Raw genomic sequence first — 21,196 nt, forward strand, 5'->3', positions numbered from 1 at the left:
TCTGGATCTCCTGGCTTAGCTGTTACTCCTGAGGCAAAAGCAGCCACCCTGGGGGCTCTCTAGCGTCTAATCCAGGGCATCCCTCTCCCTGCCCAGCTGTCCCTAGTCTTTTCAGACAAGTGCCAATTTACCTTTCACTGCAAATTAAGTCAGTCACTGACCATCCTCAGTCTCTGGCAGTGTGCTACTGTGCACTGCATGCGGACCTCACCGTCTTCTTTGTATCTGAAGGATGGTCACCCAAGGTCCCAGTCTCATCAGACCTTGATTCCTTTTTTTCCTTTGTTTTTGAGATATGGTCTCACTGTGTAGCCCTGGCTGTCCTGAAACTCATTATGTAGACCAGGCTAGCCTTAAACTCACAGGCTCTGCCTCTCTCTCCAGTCCTGAGGTTAAGGTCATGCACCACCATGACCAGCTCTTTTGTGATTAGCACCTCAGCTCCCCTGCTCCAGCTTTAGAGGTTAGGTTGAATGCCACCAGCAATCTACAGCCTCCCATACCTGAGGGAAAAGTGCAGGCCACATGTTCAAGAAGGTAAGAGAACACCTTCAGAAGGCGCATGCCCAATCTGAATGTACATCAGAGTGTACAATGAACACACCCTACCTCCCGTGAAGGCAGGACCATAGCTAGGGCCAGCAGAGTGAGTGTCTGTGATTCAGAGGACAGGAGAAGCTGAGCGTCAGCTGCATGCTCTCCTCATTCCACACCTGTCTGAAGAGCAGCTCCTGCTCAGTGGCTGAGCGCTGGCTGGGTTCCACCTCTCGAGTGGGCTCCACTTCCTCCTCTTCACTCTCAATGGGCTCCTGCTTCACCTGCACACCAGCTAGGGAAGGCTCCTTCTGCCCAGGGAGCCGGTCTAAGTAGGGCTCATCCAGCAAAGCCTGGTGTTCACGGAGCTCCTCCTCTGTCTCCTCGGGGTGGCTCTCAGGCTGCCGAGGTGGCTCACTGGGTTTGGAGATCATCTACAATGCAGAGAAGACAAAGGACGTTAGGAGAGTCATGGGACTGGAAGAAGCTCTTCTACACCTCACAGCTCAGGAACGCCCTACCAAGAACTTGTGCGTCTCAGGGCTAGCAAGTGCTATTTACCCACATAACATGGACCCTAGCATGTCTGAGATGTATAGGAAATGATGCTTGGGGCTAAGGTGATGTGGCATGTAGACAGGTACTAGGTGCTCGGTGCTCATGCAGTGTTTCTGTGTGCCAGAAGAGAGACTAAGTCAGGCTGCAGGCGTCTGCTCAATGTGCAGAGGGGAATAAAGGTGGGAAAGAGAAAGGCCAGTGCCAGTCACATAGTCTTAACTGCTGAGAGCAGCATAGGCAGACATCGGGGACCCTGTGGTGGAAAGCCAGCACAGGCCTGGGAGGGTACAGAATGAAGTTCTCAGAAGCTGCCTCTCTGAAAGCTTAGAGAAGTCCCACACTGAAAGGACATGCCATCAGTCTGTGGGGGACACTGCTGGTAGTGCCTTGTCAGAAGCTACCATATGGCTGTGCAGGGATGATTCTTCTAATTACATTCTGAAAGTCTAGCCCACTGGAGGTCATATTCCCAAAACCCGAAGACACAAAGGCAGAGAGGTGGAGGACAGAGACAGAGAGGCAGTAGCCATAGGGCACTTTTTCTTTCAGCATGGATGTGCTCTGTGTGACAGAGTGTGCTGACAGTGGCACTTATCTTGTATCTTAAGCATTCTGAGTACACACATCACACAATGGGATGGTTGAGTGAAGTCCCGTACATGTTAACTGGCATGGCTGAGATCATATTGTACTCATGCAGATCAGCATACTGTACACTGCAAACAGCCTCAAAAAAGCTAGGTGAAGCCCATGTCGGTTTAGTGTCAAGCCTCTCCCCAGCTGATAGGAGAGATGAGGCAAGCAGGCTTCAATAGAAGCACATTGTTAAGCACTTGTTCTGCTTTATAGTTTGTGATTTGCTAATGCCACCTCACTCCTGGGGACCCCAAACTCCTATCTGGTTTTGGGTGGGGGAAGGGCAGGTGACACTATTCTGGCAAGCATCAGGTACAGTCTAATTAGTAATAGGATGAGGAGAACCAGGTGTCTAATGTCAAGTTTGGTGAGACTGGGATGGAAGGGACAGAGTACCTTGAGATAACATAGAGAAAACTCCCCGGGGAAGGTGCTAAGGTGTCATAGCAAGTAGAAAGAACAAGGGAAGCTTGGTGGATGGGTCTGGGAACAACCTAGGATCTGTGGAACAGGCTGCCACTGCATAGGAGGGCACAGGTGTAAAGAAGGTGGCAACAGGGCTATGCATACAGAGACAGGCCACGGGATCACAACACGGGAGAGGGCTCAAAGACTTTCCCTTTGGCCCTGGGTGCAGAACAGATAGGGAGTGGGAGCTGCAGCCTGGCTAGAGAGGCTGGACTCTAAGCACTGGGATGCAGGTGACAGGTCAGAACTAGGGATAACTACTTTCAGGAAGTATTAAGTAGCGGCAGAGGTGGAAAGGTGGAGCATAAATGCTCACGCAGTCTCGGAGCAAGACTGAGGCCCTCTCTTCCTCCCTTTGCCTGTGTCCGTCTGTGTGTGTCCATCCGTGTATGTGTGTGTCTGTCTCTTGTCTCTCTGTGTCTGTCTGTCTGTCTCTCTCTCATGCATGCACACACAGAGGAAGGGAGCAGAAAGGTAGAAAAAAGTACTAGCCCTGTATGGCAGACCCACCCAAGTTACTTGGGCACTAAGGAAGTCAGGTCATTGTAAAGGCTGAGCTCTAAGTGGTTTCAAGGCCCAGGGAGAGCAGCACATGACAGACCTGAACCCAGGTCCCTCTCTACTCTAGGGTGGCACTCAGAAAACAAACTGACTTCTCAAAGTAGGCCATGATAGATAGGAGCTGTTCTGAAAGGAGGAAGCATGGCAGTGCGCTGTGCATGAGCACACTCCATTGCTGAGCTTGTCTACGTCATCTTTATGCTTCAGCACTGGAGAAAGATGTGAGAAGAACTCACCCAGCCTTTCATCTCAGCATTTACGGCCCAGCTAAGCGGGAGACAGACAGGGGCTTTTCCTCCCAATATCTTCATGCGAACAGCTGAGCCCATGACCCTCACAACAATGGGCCTCTGTCCTATGGCCCGACAGTTGACTCCTAACAACTTCTGTGCCCCTTTCTGGCTTGCACATGTCCTGTGTTCTATTCGGTGCCATGTCTCTTCAGTGTCCTTGTACCATCTATGGTTCCGAGCACCTTCTGTTTCTCTGATGTTATAGTTCCAGTTGTCCACTGGACAACATTCACCTTTTCTAAAGGCTTGAGTCTGTCTTATCCAGGCAGGAATACTGAAAGTGACACGTAGAGTAAAGGAATGTCCCTTGGAACCCTGGGTTCCTGTTAGCTGGCCTGCCACCTCAATGCTGACTGTCCCTGGCTGAGGAGGGTGGGTGCCTCTGGGAAAGGTGGGGGAATTGTCCTATCAGTACATGGTTGTGGGGCTCTTCTACATGCTGTGCCTAATGCTGGGAGGGCCTCAGGCTTCTCGCTTTTGGTTCCCTGTCCTCTCATATGTCAAATGGTCCCCACTGCCAGGACACACTTCCTTCCTTCCTCTCTAAGTTGGGTACAGGTTGCTGACAACCTGGGAGCTCACTGGTGCCACATAGGCGGGTCTACAGCCTTGGCAGGGGCCAAGAAGGCAAAAACTCCAGAGCAGGGAGCAGAGAACAGGGAGGCTCTCAAAGGGCCACAGCTTGGCTAGGCCTCCCTCTAGAGGATGCCTATGAGGGATGTTGCCATGGCAACAGGGGGCCACTTAGAGCCCTGTCAGTGATGCAGAACAGGCCATGGCCTGCAGTGGCTGAGCCGCTCAGCTTAGCACTGACGCAGGTGCTGATGAAACCAGGCTTCGTGAGCCATAAGTCACTATAGTCACTAACAGGGCTTCTCTCTCTCCCTCTTTGAATTTAGCTTTGCTTTTTTGTGTCTACAGAGACACAAAATCTTAAAGCATCTTAAAGCAAAACTGGCTTTGGGACGCAAACCTGGCCTCAGGCAATATAACAAGAAAGGCCAGTGGGGAGGCAAGCAGCAGCCACCACCACGTCAGGTCCTGTTGTCCAGAGGCCTCTTGGACATCAGGGCCCTGTTTCATCAATGGATGAGAGCACATATACACCACCATATCCAGAACAGCAAGATTAAAACATCAGACTAGAGTTTAGAGCCAGAACCCCACTGGCAAGCACAAGGTATTTAAAAACGATTGGATACTCTCATAAATAGACCACCCACAGGAGTCCAAGTTTCTCATATTAAAAAGAGAGTGAGACTCAGTGAAGCCAATGCTTTGCCTGCACAAAGATCAAGTGATCTTGTAGACCCACCATTGCTGTAAGAACTGCTTTCAACAATGGGGAAGAGACACCTCAATTACCCCTTTTCCACAGAAAGAGGAAGGCACATTTTCTGAGCACAATTTCCCACTTTTTGCAACAAGGCTGTGGTGAGGTAGGTCTGGAGGCAGCAGCAGAAAGGGGTGCTTCCCTGCCAAGATGAGCACTGTACTTGTGCTGTGGAGACCTTCTTTTCCTGGAAGGTTTCTTCTTGTAGCCTACCTTTATGAAACACTAAAGTGGGCACAGCACCCATGTCAGGAGCCGATACCCAGCCAGGTAGCAGCTTCACTCCAATACCAAGGAGTCAAGAGGGGAGCCAGCTCAGCAGCCCTGTCTTGTCCTTTGGAAAAATGGGGATGATAACAGAGAGCTGCTAAAAACACAATACTCGAATGAGTAATTAGCTCCTGCCACATCTTTGTAGCACTGGCACTTCAAAATGGAGGCGGAACGCACAGTAGGCAGTGAGCCCAGCTGTAGTCCCCACTATGTCAAGCAGGGAGTGGATGGCCCTTAGGGAGCAAACTTCTCACAGATTAGGACAGAACTCTGGTGCCAGATAACACAGAGAAGAACATCACTGTCTTCCTGGGCGTCCCAGGAAAACATTGTATAAACGTTTCAATCAACTGTCATTTGCTATCACAAATCAATCATATAACAAACCCCAGTGAGACTACCCAGCTTCTAAGTCATCTTCAAAAATATGCCACACGTGAATAGGTGTTTTCTGTCTTCAAACCTCCTACCACACCACTCAGGTAGTGACATAATGACGTTAATAAGCCTAGGCTGGCATCAGAGAGATGGATATGAAAGTACTTTTGACACCTGGGAGTATAGACACTTGGCAGGAGCCTGTCTCGCTTCCAGCAAATGCCTTTCCTGTGTAAAGGACGGGATGTTTGGAGCCCCCAACTTCTAACATACCCAGAGTGTCAAGCATGAGGGGCTTGGGGCTAAGGAGTTGGAATCATTGTGTTTGACAGGCAGGAGGGCCTGGCCTTGTGGTCTGCAGCAACTTCTTTGGGAAACCAGCTTGATCCTAGACCTCTAAGCTAGGAGCAGAGATCAAGGTAGGATGGGTGTGGATGGGAGCCACTTGTCATCCCTTTGTCCTGGCAAAATGTGAAGTCAGGCCCGATTCACTGTGGGGCTCTGCAGACCCCTTTAGATAGGAAACAAAGCCACCTTTGTACATACACTCATCTTGCAGGACAGTCTTTCATGTCTGATCCTTTCCCATCTTCCATAGAGAAGGCACAGAAAAGCTGTGGAGCCTGACAACAGGCAAAGGAAAAGTGATGGAGTGCCTGCATTTCAGTCTTCTGTCATGTTCACGTTTCTTGTAGTCAATGGACATTTAAAGATATTAAATAGAAAATTCTAGAAATAAACCACTCCTAAGCTTTGAGCTGCATCTTACTCTGTTTAGCATCATGAACCCTTACGCTAACCCGCCCCCTCCCATCTAGGGCGGTGGGCACTGTCCTAATGCATGCTGCTGTGTGTGCTTCTCTCCTAGGTGGTTCATAGCCGCCTCGACTCTCTGCTTCTCTATTGCTCAGCTTCAGGATACCTACCGAGTATCCTGGAATGTATCCCAGCCCAGGTAGCAAGAACAATTTCAATTCATAAGCCTTAAAATTCACTTTTAAACTGAACAATTCAGCAGTTTACTAACTGTATAACCATCACTACAACCTAACTTGGGAACATTTTCATTGGCCCTAATCATAAATGCTGTACCCACTGACAGTTGTTGCCACTTCCCTACAAGTGGTAGCTCGTGACAGCCACTAACTTAATTCATGTCTCTAAGGCAGCTGTTCTCAACCTGTAGGTTGGGACCCCTTTGGGGGGTCGAACAACCTTTTCACAGGGGTCGCATATTAAATATCTGGCATATCAGATATTTACATCACGATTTGTAACAGTAGCAAAATTACAATTACGAAGTAGCAATGAAATAATTTTATGGTTGGGGGTCACCACAACATGAGGAACTATATTAAAGGGTTGCAGCCTCAGGAAGGTAGAGAACCACGGCTCTAAAGCCTTGCCTATGCTAGTCACTTCCTTTGAGAGAAACACAGCAGGGGCCACGCCATGACTGGATTATTTTCCTACTGACATGTTTTTGAGCCAATATATGCTGTAGGACCCCATGACAAAACGAGGTGTGTTCTATCATCTGTCACCACAGACTGAACCCTGGGGATGCTCTATCTACCATTTGGGTGCTCTGAGCAGTGCAGGTAAGGTTTGTGGATAGGCTTTTGTGAGACATCTCCACTTCTCTAGGACAGCTATTGGGCTGTTTGCAATACACTCATCTGAGTGGATAGACTGTCACATCTGATGGGACATGCTAAGCTCCTCTAGTTCTCTGCTTGTCAGCACTATGGCACTAACTTCCCCACTGCCTTCCCCTGTAGATAGGGCTGAGAGACTCTGAGAGGTTTGCGAGTGCACAGACCTCTACAGGCTGTCCTGGTCCAAAGGTGCCCTGATGGTGTAACCCCCACATTTAAGTGGTTGCAGGTGCCAGGCGACTTGAAAAATATGCTTCAGGGGCTCGGTGCCATTGTAAATCTACAGGCCTTGGGTTAGGGTCTGCTTAAAGATCTACTTGGCAAATGACTTTAGAAAATCCCTAAAAGAACTGCCTATGTGGACTGCCCCATACAATGATACAGAGGTTTATTGTGAGGATGCAGCCAGCTACTTCCAGGTAGGATGGGCTCTGAGGAAGGCTCTGGACGCAGCTCCACAGCAGCTCCACACAACAGCACAGCTCCCTAGGCGCCCAGCCATTCCCCAGAGCATGTGCTCTGAGTTCTTCTCACTCAGGGTCAGCAGGGGCTGAGAAAGACAGCAAGGCATACACCACTGGGCCGCAGGTGAGTGGCTCTAGAGGGCAGCGGGACAGACTCACCTTGCTGAGGTGCAGTTGCTGCTGCTGGAACTGTTGCTTGTGCTTCTCCAGGAACTGCTGGTGCTGCTGCTGGATCACCAGGTGCTGCAGGGCTTGTGCATTCTGTGGCAGGGGTGCTGACTGTGTGCGCCCCAGGGGGCGGTGCTGCCTCAGCTTGTGAATGGATGGGGACACCCTGTCCGCACCAACCAGGGACTGTGTGTGGAGGGGCAGTGCCCCCAGGCCTGAAAGATACCAGTCTGAAGATAATATGGAGGAAAAAAAAACAGCAGAGGGGAAGAGGAAGAAGAGAGGGGAGATGCTGTTGAGTAACCAGTGGAGAAAATGACACGCTTGCCAGCCCAGGTGCCTTCTAGAAAATATGACTGTCTGCAAACAGGCTCAATTTCATCTAGAGGCTGAAAGTCTGAGTCTGGGCTTTAAAGGAGCAGAGAGTACAATCTAAAAGTAAGGCCACCTGAAGATCCCATTGATGCAGTCTCTTCAGGAGCTCACCAAGGAGCACTCCAGAAGGTGTGGCAACAGCCTAGGATCAGCTTGCCATATCTGTCAGAGGTGTTTCCAGAGGATGGCTATTTTAGTGCGCACGTGCGTATACACACACACACACACACACACACACACACACACACACACACTCACACACACACACACACACACACACTCACACACACACACACACACACACACACACACACACGATTACCAGAAAGAACAGCTGACCTGCTGAAACTCAGAGACAAACTGATAGCAAGAACCTGTCACCATCAGACATCCAGGCACTATCAAGACCTTGACCTTCAACGGCTTCCACTTTAGGAGATTTTACTGAATCAAATACAGAGTGGCACAGGGAGGAAGCAAATCTTCTTTAGGGGTATGAGAACGGGGCTGCAGAGAGACCGGGCAAGTGCAGTGACACAGCACAGCATGCAGATGGTGTCAGGCAATAGTGGCTGCAGGACAGACAAACATGATTTTAAAGCAGTGGGAAGGACTTAGAGACGAGCATTTGCTTCCACATACTTCCTCTGGCTGGTCTGCCCAGGAGGAGGGCTGTGGTTCAAGGCTAGAGTCCTTGCTAAGAGCTAACTCCTTTGCCAGTGTGTACTGCGCTTAACAGTGTTCTGAGATGAGCAACTAGGCAAACCGACTCTGGTTTGAATGCACACAGTATCTTTCATCACTGTTCTAGACAATGGGGAGCCTGAGCCTCTAAGGACAACTGTGTCTGTTCACGATGTTCCTTTCCTCAGGAGAACAGAAGGAACCTAGTGAGACCCAGCATCAAGACCACATGACATCGAAGACAGGGGGTGATGGGAAGAATGGGTGGGGCAGCTGAGGGAAAGAGTGTACAGTCTGAAGATGAATCACAAACAGGCCTGACATTGCAGCACTTAGGAGACTGAGGCAGGAGAATCAGAGTTTAAAGCTAGCCTGGGCAACAAAGCAAGATTTAGTATCAAAACAGTAACAAAGGGCCAAATAAATAAACACACTAATAAAAAACTAAAACCAACTCAAAAGGAACAGCCTCAATCAGGAGATCAACACTGACTGTCAGGTGCTGCCTATTGGGGTTGAGTCTTCACTGTTGTCACTCTGTGCTCCTATCTCATTCACAGATGGGAAGAAGCAGTCAAAGTGAGTGGCTTCCCAGAGAACAGACAGGAAGGGGCCTGAGCATAATGAGCAACTCATGGTCACTGGGACACTGTTCTCCAGAGCTGAGGCAGGGGTGTCCATTCTGTCTCAGAGGATACCAGCAGCTAGAAATGCTGTTCCTGTCCAGATCACTGGTTTGGGAGAGCCAAATGTACACTGGAGATAAAAAAAAACCACAAGCCAGGAACACAATACCAAGCCCTACAGATTGACTCACACCAGCATGTGGGGATACTGAAGCATATCAGCCAGAGGCTGGCCCAGGGGAACACTGGAACATGTACAAGGCGAACCTTGGGTTGCTCTGGGTATGATTCGGAGTGAAGCCATAGGTGTGAGGAGGCCACCCACTGACCTAAGGACGGTGTGAATCGAGCTGGACAAAGCCACCCATAGATAGGATTCTGTGTTTCATAGAAAACATTCCACCTGTCACCATTTCTGAAACACTTCTTCCACAACCTGTTCACTAGGTAAAGGTCACAAGTCTTCCTAGCTTTTGCTAACTTGCACTTTCCTAAATGTGACCATCCTCAAGCTGAGACAAGAAATCAGTGGTCAATTCTGAACTTCATGCACTTGCTTCCTTGAGCTGCAGGGAAACCTATCAGATGGAGAACAGGGGGCTAGAGAGGGGCCACTGGCATCGTCTTCCACTCCTCAGTCAGCTTCCAAAGCAAGACATGGTTCTTTGGCACAGCTGAGGTAGCTATCACATGACAGGGACCCAGAGACCTTCTACTGTTGTGTGGGCTCAGGCGTTTCTTCCAGTCTTCTTTAAAAACTACGCGAGGCCAAAGAGATAGACGTAACTGCCCAGAGACCTAGTTGTGGTTCTTACCTGTGACGAGGGGCGTCTGGGTGGGTGGCTGCTCCAACAGGACCATGTGCTGCAGGAGGGGGTTGTGAGCTGCTCCGCCGTCCCGCTCCAGGGGCGAGGTGCTTAGGTACGGGGTGAGGTGGGTGCCAGGGAACAAGGAGATCCGCTGCTGGAGGGCTGGGAGAGCAAGCCTCTCAGCATCCTGCTGGCCTGCTGCACCCTGAAAGGCATACCAGGATATTCAGGCAGTGGGGACTGAGGCAGACAACCACTCCATGTCATACAACCCCGAGAGGCCAACTTACAGCAGCAGGGCCAGTGGCAGGAAGTCCCAAGGTAATGTTGGGTAAGGATGGTGATGTGTAGAGAGGGAGTGGGGCGACTGAGCCTTCTCGAGTCACAAGTCTATGTGCCAAGCTTGTCTGTTGACAGAAGATATTGTGACCGTCAGAGTCTGCCACAAATGATCCAACACATGCACACATCCAGGACTGCAAGGAACACTTGTAGCAGAAGGTACAGACACGTGGTTACCTAGGGCAAAAACAGGCTGCACAGACTGTGGCCTCTGGGTGAGTGTAAGACCTTCAGGCATGCCAAAGGTACAGAATCAAGGTTCCCATTCCTGAGTTTTTTTTCCTCCCTCCTAATGAGCTCTTGCTACCTTGTTTGTTTTTATTCAATTTGCCTACTTACCATAAAACTATGGGTAGGAGGTTTAGAATAATACATTTTAAAATATTTTTGTAGTTAGGATTTTTCCAAGGATGACATCAAAAGCAGAAACCAAGGAGAAAGTTATTAGTGAGCAGGAAAAACCATAGCCTTACAAAAGGTAGATAATGGTGACAACAGGATCTGCAATGTACAGGGAAGACAAAGCCTAAACTATAAAGAGCTTGTCAATCAAAGACCAATTAACACGAGAGCAGAACTCAATAAAGACAATGACAAAAGAATCCATATTAAGGGAAATAAAAAAATGCTAAGCTTTATCAGTGACCGAAAAACATATTTACCAAGTCATCAAACTGACAGACTTTCTAAAAGCTCAGAAAAGCTGAAACACGTGGTCACAGGATTATAAACTGCTGTACTTTCTGCAGACTGATTTGGCAATCTGTGTCTGGAAGCCTTCAAAGCTGAGCTGCTTTTTGATTGTGAGGCTCCACTTTGAGGATGCAGTTGTAAGAGATGGCCCTAAGGAAATAGCCCCCAAGCACATGAAGACAGCCACAGTGCCATTTAAGCAGTCACATGAAGGGGGCAATATGTGGCTTCAGCTATGCCAGTCATGCACAGGGACTTGTGCATGTCAGCAGAGGAACTGGCCTGATAACCACAATGGCTGTGACTTGTGTTTATTAGTGGTTACTATTCTGTCTTTACTGGCATTATTTCTAAGGCTAGTGTTAAGAGGCAGAGGTAGACTTAGGGTTAAAGTCAGGGCTAATTTTGTCCTTAGAGTTAGTGTTCATCTTGGGGTTAGGGACAAGGCTAGGTTGAGAGTTAGGACTATGGATGGTTAGGTTACAGCTTGATACAGAGTTAGCGTAGGAACTGTAATCGGTGTTAAAAGTAGAGGTTAGGTTAGTTTTAGGGTTTGGGCTGGAAGGAGAGTTATGATCTCATTTAGGACTAATGTAGGAGCTAGGATTAAGTTAAGGTGAGAGCTAGGGTTTGGTTAGTACTCAGGTTAGGTCTATAGTTATAGCCAGTGTTAGGTTCAGGGTTAGAATTAGGGCTATGTTTATTAGGGGTTTGCAGGAAAATCTCCTCAGAGCTACATCCACTGTAGGATGGGCTTCTCAGCTTCCTAGGAGTGCTGGGGCACAATAGTGAACTGGGGTTAGTGGTCAGAACCTGTGCACACCTTGCAGGACTGTGAGCATGTGCAGTTTGTAATGAGGTGTGTTAGCTATCAGCACTTCTGCAGAAAGAGACCTTTGGAACACAGCTGGGGTTCCCCAAGGACCCGCCCTGGTAAGAGGCCGCCTTCCCCACCTATCGCCTTCCCCACCTATGGGAAACGTGAACAGCAGCTTTCTCTGCTGCTGCATCCTGGGCCAGGCATGTGGGTCAGGGATGCTTGTGGAGTGAGGGAAAGTATGTAGAGAGTATGCTGGCACTTACTGTTCTGGAAAGACACCTTGGACCTATCTCCTCATTTCTGATTCTTTCCTTTCTCTCACATTAGTATCCACTTCCCTAACACTTGATTTTGTTAGCTGTTGTAATTTGTGTATTTTTCAAATATGCCCTCTTTATCCCACAACCATTCTCACATGCTTGTTGCTTGCTCCATGTGCCTTAGCACATTGTGTGTGTATTTGTGTGTATTTTGTGTGTGTGTGTTGACAGCTGCTTTTGTGACATACGTGGAGAAAGATGAAGAAAAAGGCAGTCTGGAGGCCCCCAGGATTATGGTAATCATGTTTCAAGAAGACCATGATGAGGAGAATGGGGTAAGAACACCTGGAAGGTCCTCCCCAGCATCCTCCCATGTGTTGGTCCTGACTGAACAGTCAGACACAAGGCAGGTACTGGTGGGGGTGCTTGGCCCATATGAGTCTGTGACTGACCCACCTCAGATGGAGCGCTCGGCACAGTAGGTGTGATGCCATTCTCAGTGCTGACGTTGCCAGAGCTGCTATTGGGTGAGCTGGGACCAGAGCCAGGAGCACTGCTGCACGCGGAATCTGTAGATGAGAGACAGCAGTTGGGGTTGGGCACTGGGTAGACATAGAGGCCCTCCTGCCTCCCTGGGTTTCTGCTTGCTAGCCTGCTGGCAGGCAGAACAGGGCAGGGTTTCAAAGCAGGTATGGTAACACGATCCCTCTGTCTCGGCTTTGCTGCTGACCTCCATGAGCCTCCCAAAGCTGAAGCTCTGTGGAGCCTTTCGGGGTGCACACATTACCTATTTCATAGCTCTTCTGAATTTCAAGATAGTTTGAAACAGAAAGGAAAGCCTTTAAACACTTTTTAATATTAAAATAAAAGACCAGTGAACACAAAGGCCCAGCAGTTTTTTTTTGTTTTGCTTTTTGTTTTTAAACAGCGAAAGGTCAAATTCATTGTCTCTGTAACAACAATTTCAAACTATAGCAATCTACTATGCATGACCAGTTTACATGCAATCTTCTTACTTGATTATGAACTGCCCAGTAGACAGGAAACACAGGCAGTGGCTCCTGCAGCTCACAGATGCAAGTTGTATGTGTTGGTCTTGACCCCGATACTACAAAGTTCTTTACCCCTACAGGCGGGCTGCTGCTATCACCAACCACACAGCCTGGGTTCAGGAGCATATAATGAGCTTTGCATCTCTGGCTCAGGGTGTCTTGACAAAGGCATCATCTGGTGAACACTTCCCAAAGACACACATGAATTGCTTTCCTGAAGAGTTCAGGTGTCGTCGTCATCATCATAATCCTCCTCTTCCTTCTCCTCATCATCACCATCAGCACTCAGATCAGAGTCTAGCCCTAACCCTGGTCATAGTGGGCTCCTGAAGGGGCTCAAGGACACCCTTCCTTGACAGACCACAACCACTCACTCACCCAACTAACAGGGCTCCTCAGCTGCAGAGCTGATTCTGAAAACTGTCACTAAATAGCCTGGGGTGACACAGGAGGGGAGGATGGAGAGGATTGGACCCTTTCAGAGCTAGCAGGAACTTGCCTTTCTGAGTTCTAAGGAGGACATCTTTTCACCCCACTCACAGAGGAGGAAGCTGTGCACCCAGTGACTTCACCTGCCCTGGATGGAAGTACACTAGGGCACAGGCGTCCGTCTGCACAGTATTCTTGGCAAATGGGGAAGGCTTGGTCCTCTGTGGACTTGGTTGCCCACCAGGCACTGGAGGCCACTTCTCACCCTCCAGCAGCTGCCTACATGCCACCTCTACTCTAAAACCCTGTACCCAGTGCTTGTGGTGAGAGCCCTGCCACAGACACTCATCGTGAGCAAAGACTCAGTCTGTCCTTTCTTGGTCCCTCTCCTCCAAATGCCAACTAGCTTACACTGGTGAGATACTGTATTTCCCTGAATTTTACCAGCTGGAAGCTCAAGAGTCTACTGGAGGGACTCAAGAGGTGTTTCCGTTTCACTTCTAAACACATGTGGTTTGCTCAGCATTCACTCTCTGCCCACAGCAGCCACCATGCCGTACTTGGACTATGCTCTCTGCTGTGCAGCCTGTCTCCTAAGGCACGCAGATCAACATTCTCACTTGCATGCTGCATTGTAGTGCAGTGAAACATGGGTATGATTTATGATTTTCATTTTTATCAAACTGATGTTTTAGTGCTTTATTCATCCTGTTTCCAGGAATCTATTCTATGGAAATGCACAAAATGCATGGCCTTCTGTTATTTACATTAGCAAAATACGGTGTCAGAAAGTACATGTTACAGTTACTAAGTGAGAAGTGGTTGTACAGTAAGAGGCCATCCTCAACTGTGGGGTGAACACATGCACATTCTCAAGAGCATGTGAGGAAGTGGGGTGACTGTGACCCCTGACTCCAGGCAGCTTCTTCATGCTCTTCAACCAGCGTGAACTTCATTCCAGTTGGGAGGAGTGGCATGTTAACCTGCCATGTCCCCTGGTCCATCTCATGGCCCTCCATGCAGGGGGTAGGCCTCTCCTGCAAAGGCTTTCTGTTCCTTTGCTGGACTTGGAGCAACCCTAGCTAGAGCCTCTTTCTGTCTGTAGCCAGAAAACAGCTCTACCTGAAGCTCCTTCCCTGTCAAACTCCCCAGGTGGCTACAGTGACCTGGGCAGCACAGCCTGTTTCCCAATTTCACTAAGCCATCAAGCTGTAGCTTAGAGGCCACCTTCTCCACAACTTACTATAGCAGGAAGTGCTTCTAAAGCACTCAAGCCCACCCTACATTTGAGTGCAGACTCCATCTGCACATAGTTCAGCAATGACGTTTACTGTCACGCTTGCCTCCCAGGCTGCCTCCCTCGCTCGTACTTCACTTAGAACGCAGAGAGGCACCTCCTTTGACTGTTCCTGTGTTCTGTCTGCTTACGACTCAATAGGCATTAAACAGCAGCAGCCATTTGGGGTGTGTGCACTCAGAGCAGCCTGACAGAGACCCCATGTCACAAATGATCTTGTCAGTGAGTGTGCAGAGCCTAGGCACAGGGCTCACAGCAGGTGCTGCCACAGGCAGCCAGGCTGCGTATCAGTATGAACAGTTACTACTCACATGCCCCGAAAACTCCCAACTAAACTCCTCAGTGATGGACAGGTGAGCGTGGATTGTACAAGATGTTTCTAATAGTACAAGCAGGGGACAGACGGCTGCATGAGAACTGTGATAAACCTGTGGTCTTAGGGTCTTAATGTTTCTCTGTGTCTCTAGGTAAGGTGCCTCTAAAGAACAAGCAGGGACTGCTCTAACAGACCTGCATGAAAAGGAAGAGTGTGACAAGCAGGAGTTCCCAGGCACAGGATCTTCTTTGCACAGATCCAAGATCTACAAGCCAGTCCTGGAGTGAGGACTTACTCTGGCCTTATGTCTAGAAGGTCACACACTCCTCAGTCCTGAAGGCAGGTCTATCAGACTCTGAAGGACTTTAGCACAAGGAAGCCCTTTTGTCTTTTCCTGGGACATCAGCATATTCATGGAAACAAAACTGGAACCAACTAGACAGGTGCCACACACAGAACAAAAGCTAGAAGCCTGGCCTTCCTTCCAACAGCATGTTCAAGGGCTGAGAACATCCTTCAGGTCAGCTCTCAACAGTTTCCTTTTTCCTAGATGCTAGGATTTTAGGGTGATGGGGTGAGCCTTGGCTGAGGTGAGGACTTAACCAGCAGGTGGGGCTAGCATCAGTATGTTCACTGAAGGGGAACTAGCTGAGCTCCTGGCTCCTCCTCTGATCAGCTGGACACACTGGTGGGGAACAATCTGGAAGCTCCAAGGCCACAAGATGCCTGTGGGCAGTAGAAAGCAGGCAGAAACACGCCATCACCACTAAAGGGAAGGGCAGTTTAAACCCACCTTCAGACATCTCTGAATAACCCTGAAGTGCCAGGCAAGAAAGCTGTCCTCACTTGGGCCCAGTGACAGCCCTACTGGGCAGGGGAAACTGAGCCAGGGAGCAGGACCTGGCCAGCCACTCAAGGCCCACCGATCTAGGTGGCTGGGCCTGACACATGCAGTGCCACTGAACAGTACTGCATTAGGGAATTGTGTTGGGTTGAGACACATTTGTTAGAGGTGTGAAGAGTGCAGGGTGTGAGTGTGTGTGTGTCTGTGTGTGTGTGTTAGGGTGGGGTGGGGGGCTTACCTGCTCCCTGACATACCTGTGACATCCAGGGGTCGCTTTTTAAGAGCAGTGGCTACAGGGCCATCTTTCCTGCGCAACAGGGGGCTGCTCCGTCTCTCAGCTACTTTCTGCTTAAGCCTTGACCGTAATTTCAGGTTAGGTTCAGAAGCTGTATGAAAGGAGATGTTGTTATAGCCAGGCAGACACAGCTGGGGTCAGGGCATCACACTGGTGGCTTAAAACATACATAGCTGGTAAATCTCCATGAAAGTATAAGAGTGGAAGACAGGGCTCTTCTGATAGTGGCAGAAGCTCTTGTTAGCCCCATTAGTGGATGCAGTGGGTTGGAGGCCAGAGAAATATGTGTGCTTCCATCCCACCCTGATGATATTACCACAGTGTCACTGATTTATTGGGCATAGCAAGAAACCACTGAAGGGTGACAATCACTCAGTGAGGATGTCTCTTAAATAACGGTCTCCTCAACAATCCACCTGTAACTTGAGAGTAGTGCTGCTCTGAGACCTGAGGAGAGCTGACAAAGGCACCTTTCAGGGCTGTCAACTGTGACACCATCACAGCTTCTAAATCACTGGCCTTCTCATTCACGTGAAGACACCTGCATCTCACAATCTAGAAGCGAATAGCAGCTGGCCAGGCTGCTTCTCTCACCCAGGTACAGCTCAGATCCTAAATTTCTTTCCTGACACTGGCTAAGGGCATAGCTGAGGGTGCGGCCTGGTTTGGTTTAATAGCTCTCCTGTGCAGACATAGCCATGTAAGAATCTGCAACTGTGAGGCCATGGTGGGCCTCCATCCTCCACAGGAAAGCGCAGGCTCACTTCATCCCTGCTCCTGGGGTAGCATAACCCATGGGCTTCAGCATGCCAGTGGGAAACCCTGATGGGAAAGGGCCTGGGACTCTGCAGCCTTTAGCTGCCAGAGAACGGGATAGCCAAATGCCAAGATGGCCAACATGCCAGAGCCCCTCGTCCTGTCAAGCTTGGGCAACATGATTTGTGAGGTGTCACCTCAAGTACAAACATGGGGGAAGTTTACTATTCTTCCATGTGACATTACCCGCCTCTCTCCAAACCAGGACTCAAGAGGCCAGGGTTCTGAGGAGAAGGCCTGGGGGAGTTTCTGCTCTGGCCCCAGAAATGGGTGACTCTAACCTTCTTTAGGAAAATGGCTGAGGCAAAGTGCAGCTTTAAGATTCTTGGGCAGAGTGGGCCTAAGCAGGTCTCCTCAACAGCTTCCTAGAGAAGTAAAGGCAGGCTGGGTCTGATGGGTTCACAAGAAGAGAAAGAAACCCAATTGACAAAGCTTACTACCTACCACAGCTAGTTTCCACACTGCAGGAAGGCCCTGCCTAGTGCTGAGTGAATACTGGGTCTGTGTTCTTAAATTTCCTGGTTTCCAGAATCAAGAGACAAGCAAACAATTTATTCCCTATTTTGGTCTTGAGGATTTTGTGACTGCAAGAGAAAGTGGACTAGGACAAGCACAAACTGTAGGAAGGATCTTGTCAATGAGGGTGTGCATCATGCATCAATGATCCAATCAAGTCCATGCTACACCTCTGCTTTTGTGAGTGTGTTGAAAAGCACTATCAATTTCTTTTGAACGTCTTTAGAGACCCACTGTTGATAACTTAACAAATTATTTTTCTGTGTTTTATTTTGTATGTGTATGGGTGCCTGCATATATGTTGGTGCAGCACATGCATACAGTGCCTTCTAAGGTCAGAAGAGGGCATCGGGTCCCTAGGTCTGAGGAATGATGGTTGTCAGCTGCCATGTGGATGCCGGGAATTGAACCTGGAAGATCAGCCAGTGCTCTCTCCAGCCCTGAGGGTAATTGATCAGGGTGCCCAGAAGCAGTGGGAAGGGACTCAGACCAACCTCACCTGGACCACAGGCAGAATTCTGGTAGAAGGGGGACCCTGCAGCAAAGACACCACTGTTCTCTGTCAGTAATGCAGAAAAGAGCAAGGCCTCTGACGGGATGTCAGAACTGGGCTATAGGAGGAGACTCAAGTAGAGCCCATAGTTGGAAAACTACCTTCTGAGAGCAGGTGAAGGTGAGGATGGCAGGGCTGGGATGTGAGTGTGATATTCAGCAAGTGCACGCAGCTGCGTGTAGGCCTCAGTTACTCACTTGGTTATTTCCATGTGGCCTTCTGCTAAGTGGAGTTGAGGGGGAGGCTTGGTAGGACAAGTCACAGGGCAGAAGGAGTACAGACCATCTAACAGCTGGGGGAGGTGGAGCAGATCTTTGACTCACTCAACTGCTTCTCAGAGCAGCTGGGGGGTGAGAAGGTAAGAATGTCTCTTAACTTACTAACGTGTGAAGTAGCTGGGTATGGACTAAGGTAGCTGAGCTCTGAGCATGAGAAAGCTCAGGCAAGCTGTATGTTATTTTCATGAAAAGAGGGAAGACAGGCATAGCATAGGTATGAACTGCCACCACAGGGAGGCCACCAAGGCCTACACAAATATGCCAGGACGATAGAGGAAATCAGCATGAGATGGCTAAGGGTCTATTTGCCTTGGATATAAAATCCTGTAAGGATTCAGATGGGCAAACTGTATACAAGTCAACACAAATTATTCAGATATAGTTACTCGAGACTGTCATTGTACCTTGATTACGGCACCTCGTGCAGGAAACCTAACTCACTGACTGTGTCTTTCAGAGCACTTCATCAGAAACATGCAAAAGGGTACTTAGAGCACTGGCAACATCACTGGCTGGACGAAGCCTTGTCCAGTGTACTGCAATCTACCTCCCTGAATACTGTAGGAAATTAAATGTGCTCTCTGGAAATCTTATTAATATTATTCATGAGCTGGTGGTGCCTCTTAAAAATTTGGAATATAGCCAAACCTTAATTAAAGTTCTCTGGAGCCTCTAGAATGTGCGAAGCATCCATTCCTCTAGTCTCAGGGAGTGGGGTCTTTAGGTGGGTTGTATCACAAGGTTAGAAGCCAACAAGGCAGAGAAATGCAGCCTAGCACAAGAATCAGCAGGAGGGGACGGAGACTCGTGGAGAAGCCGCAGGGCCCTGTGGACAACCATGAAAGGCACATGGCTGGTGGTGTAAATGTTCTGTCTCCTGTTCTGATAATCTCCCTACGAGCACACTATCTATTACTGGAAGGCTTCTGAGCCTAGGAGCAGGAGGTGGATGAACCCTAGTACCACTGTCTGCAGGGGAGGACGACAGCTTGCAGTCCTACTGCTTTAGTGCCCTGGGCCAGCCAGGACAGTGGTATGCACTGTTTCTTCCTGCTGACCTCTGGAGGAAGCTGTCTCATGGGTGTTTTCAGGAGGGTATAGTCTTTGGCGTTTAGGCCATGTCTTCATCCTTCAATACCGAGACCCCATCCATGAGGGACACAACAAACATGACATGGCTGTTCTATTTCACACACTTCAAATATTAGTCAAATCCTGTTTAGGTTGAGCTAAAATGTCCCTCTACTCAACTTCCAGCTCCTGGTTGTAGTTTGCTCAAAGTCATGCAATCTCTCATGACAGACCAGTGTCCTCTGAACCTTCCTAGTTTAGGAAGCAGTAAAAAGTGAACCTGCAAAAAAAAAAAAAAAAAAAAAAAAAAAAAACCCCACTGCATTCCAGGACAGCTTTGCTTAGAACTAAGAGAAACTCTGAATTTCACAGGCTTGCTTAGTAAAACCAAGGTGTGCCCCTCAAACCTCATTTCTGAAGGAAGCCCAGAAGGAACTCCTCGCATTGCCCTGCAGGTTAGGGCTGGACCGCCATCATATAGGGCTACGTGGGTCTACATCCTCTGGAGTAAGCTCCAGAAGCCCACCTCCTTGCCACCCCAACACACTATCCACAGCCACTTCAGCCCTTCTCTAAAGGCCCTGTCCTCTCCAGCCATCCCCTGAGAAAGCCAAGAGTGCTGTGTCTTGTCTTGGGCTGTAGCATTTTCTCTTGTTTTGACAACAGTCTAATCCCCTTTACACTCTTTGTGCATAAGAGAGTTAATGTTCAAAAATGTTCAAAGCTGTGTGCCAGCAGGTCTCTGCAAGACTCAGTACATCGCTGTCATGGGACCTGCCTTTACTCTGGGCACCCTGACCATCCCTGGCTGGGCGCTACCCAAAGGCCTTGTAGAGTCCTTAAATATCCACTGACCTTGGACAGCACACCCATAGGAGCTGTCTTAGTTCTGGAACTACCCTACTGTCTGGACTGTAGAGCAGAGCACATTCCCAAAAGGGGATGAACCAAAGTGCTCTGGGAATGAGGCCAAGTTCTACAATGCAAGAGTATATGTATGAGACCCATCCTCTTTGGGATAAATCACACAGGGACGCTTGAGGTCACCTTTAAAAGACTGTCTCAATGCAAAAGCCAGTGTCATACACTATCCTAAATAAGATGTCAAAGCATTGCCTGTGGCTCCACAGAGCTCACCGGGGCTACTGTTGTGATGGAGGCACTCAGGGAACAGCCTGCACACAAACCTGTTTTCCTAAGAGGGAAATCATCTTTGGCGTCGTACATTCCCAAAACTGGATGGTTGTAGGAGGCTGATACCCCACTCTGGGGTGGAGAGCTCTGGTCAAGGGAGCTGTGCTGTGTCTTCCTGGAAAAAAGCAAAGACAGGTTTCAGTGTGCACAGGCATCCCAAGCCTCAGGATGCCAAAATTTTAAGCCTGACCTTCCATCTGGCCCTCTTCTCCAGGGGTGAGGTGTGAGTAAACCAAAACAAACAGGCCAACAGGCAAACAACAGTGCCCACAGCCCTGCCCATGTGCCTCATGGGTGATCCTCTGCCCAGACCTGCCCTCTGGGATTCCTATGCCAGTCTGTCTTGAGGGCTTGTCTTCAGGATGCAAGCAATGGAAGATCAGTGGGCCCAGGCATGAGAAATTGCAGGAGAAGCTGCAGACAGTGAGCTAGGGTCAACACAGACTACTAACAGGTGCTGTCTGTCTGTCTCCCCAAGCACAGGGTCCCTTGAAGATTTTCCTTTTGCAGAGTATGCCTCCCATCCATGCCTACTATGACAAATCCCCAGCCATCTCTTTCTCAGGGCAGTTAAGAGGCAGCTCAAATCTCTCCCCTGGGAT

The 21,196-nt window shown here is 49.2% G+C and overlaps 1 protein-coding gene across 1 annotated transcript in view; it reads right to left on the bottom strand.

Annotated features, from left to right (window-relative positions):
- Positions 1-21,196, bottom strand: part of Hdac4 (histone deacetylase 4) — a 211,594-nt gene that overhangs the window by 39,837 nt on the left and 150,561 nt on the right. The window contains exons 6-12 of the mRNA XM_051154365.1: positions 20,588-20,709; positions 16,126-16,257; positions 12,390-12,502; positions 10,109-10,225; positions 9,825-10,023; positions 7,316-7,554; positions 714-968 (exon numbers count right to left, since the gene is read on the bottom strand). Coding sequence (XP_051010322.1) covers positions 714-968; positions 7,316-7,554; positions 9,825-10,023; positions 10,109-10,225; positions 12,390-12,502; positions 16,126-16,257; positions 20,588-20,709 — 1,177 coding nt within the window. The remainder of the gene's footprint in view (positions 1-713; positions 969-7,315; positions 7,555-9,824; positions 10,024-10,108; positions 10,226-12,389; positions 12,503-16,125; positions 16,258-20,587; positions 20,710-21,196) is intronic.

Source organism: Acomys russatus, chromosome 12, assembly GCF_903995435.1.
Source record: "Acomys russatus chromosome 12, mAcoRus1.1, whole genome shotgun sequence".
Classification (NCBI taxonomy): Eukaryota; Metazoa; Chordata; class Mammalia; order Rodentia; family Muridae; genus Acomys; species Acomys russatus.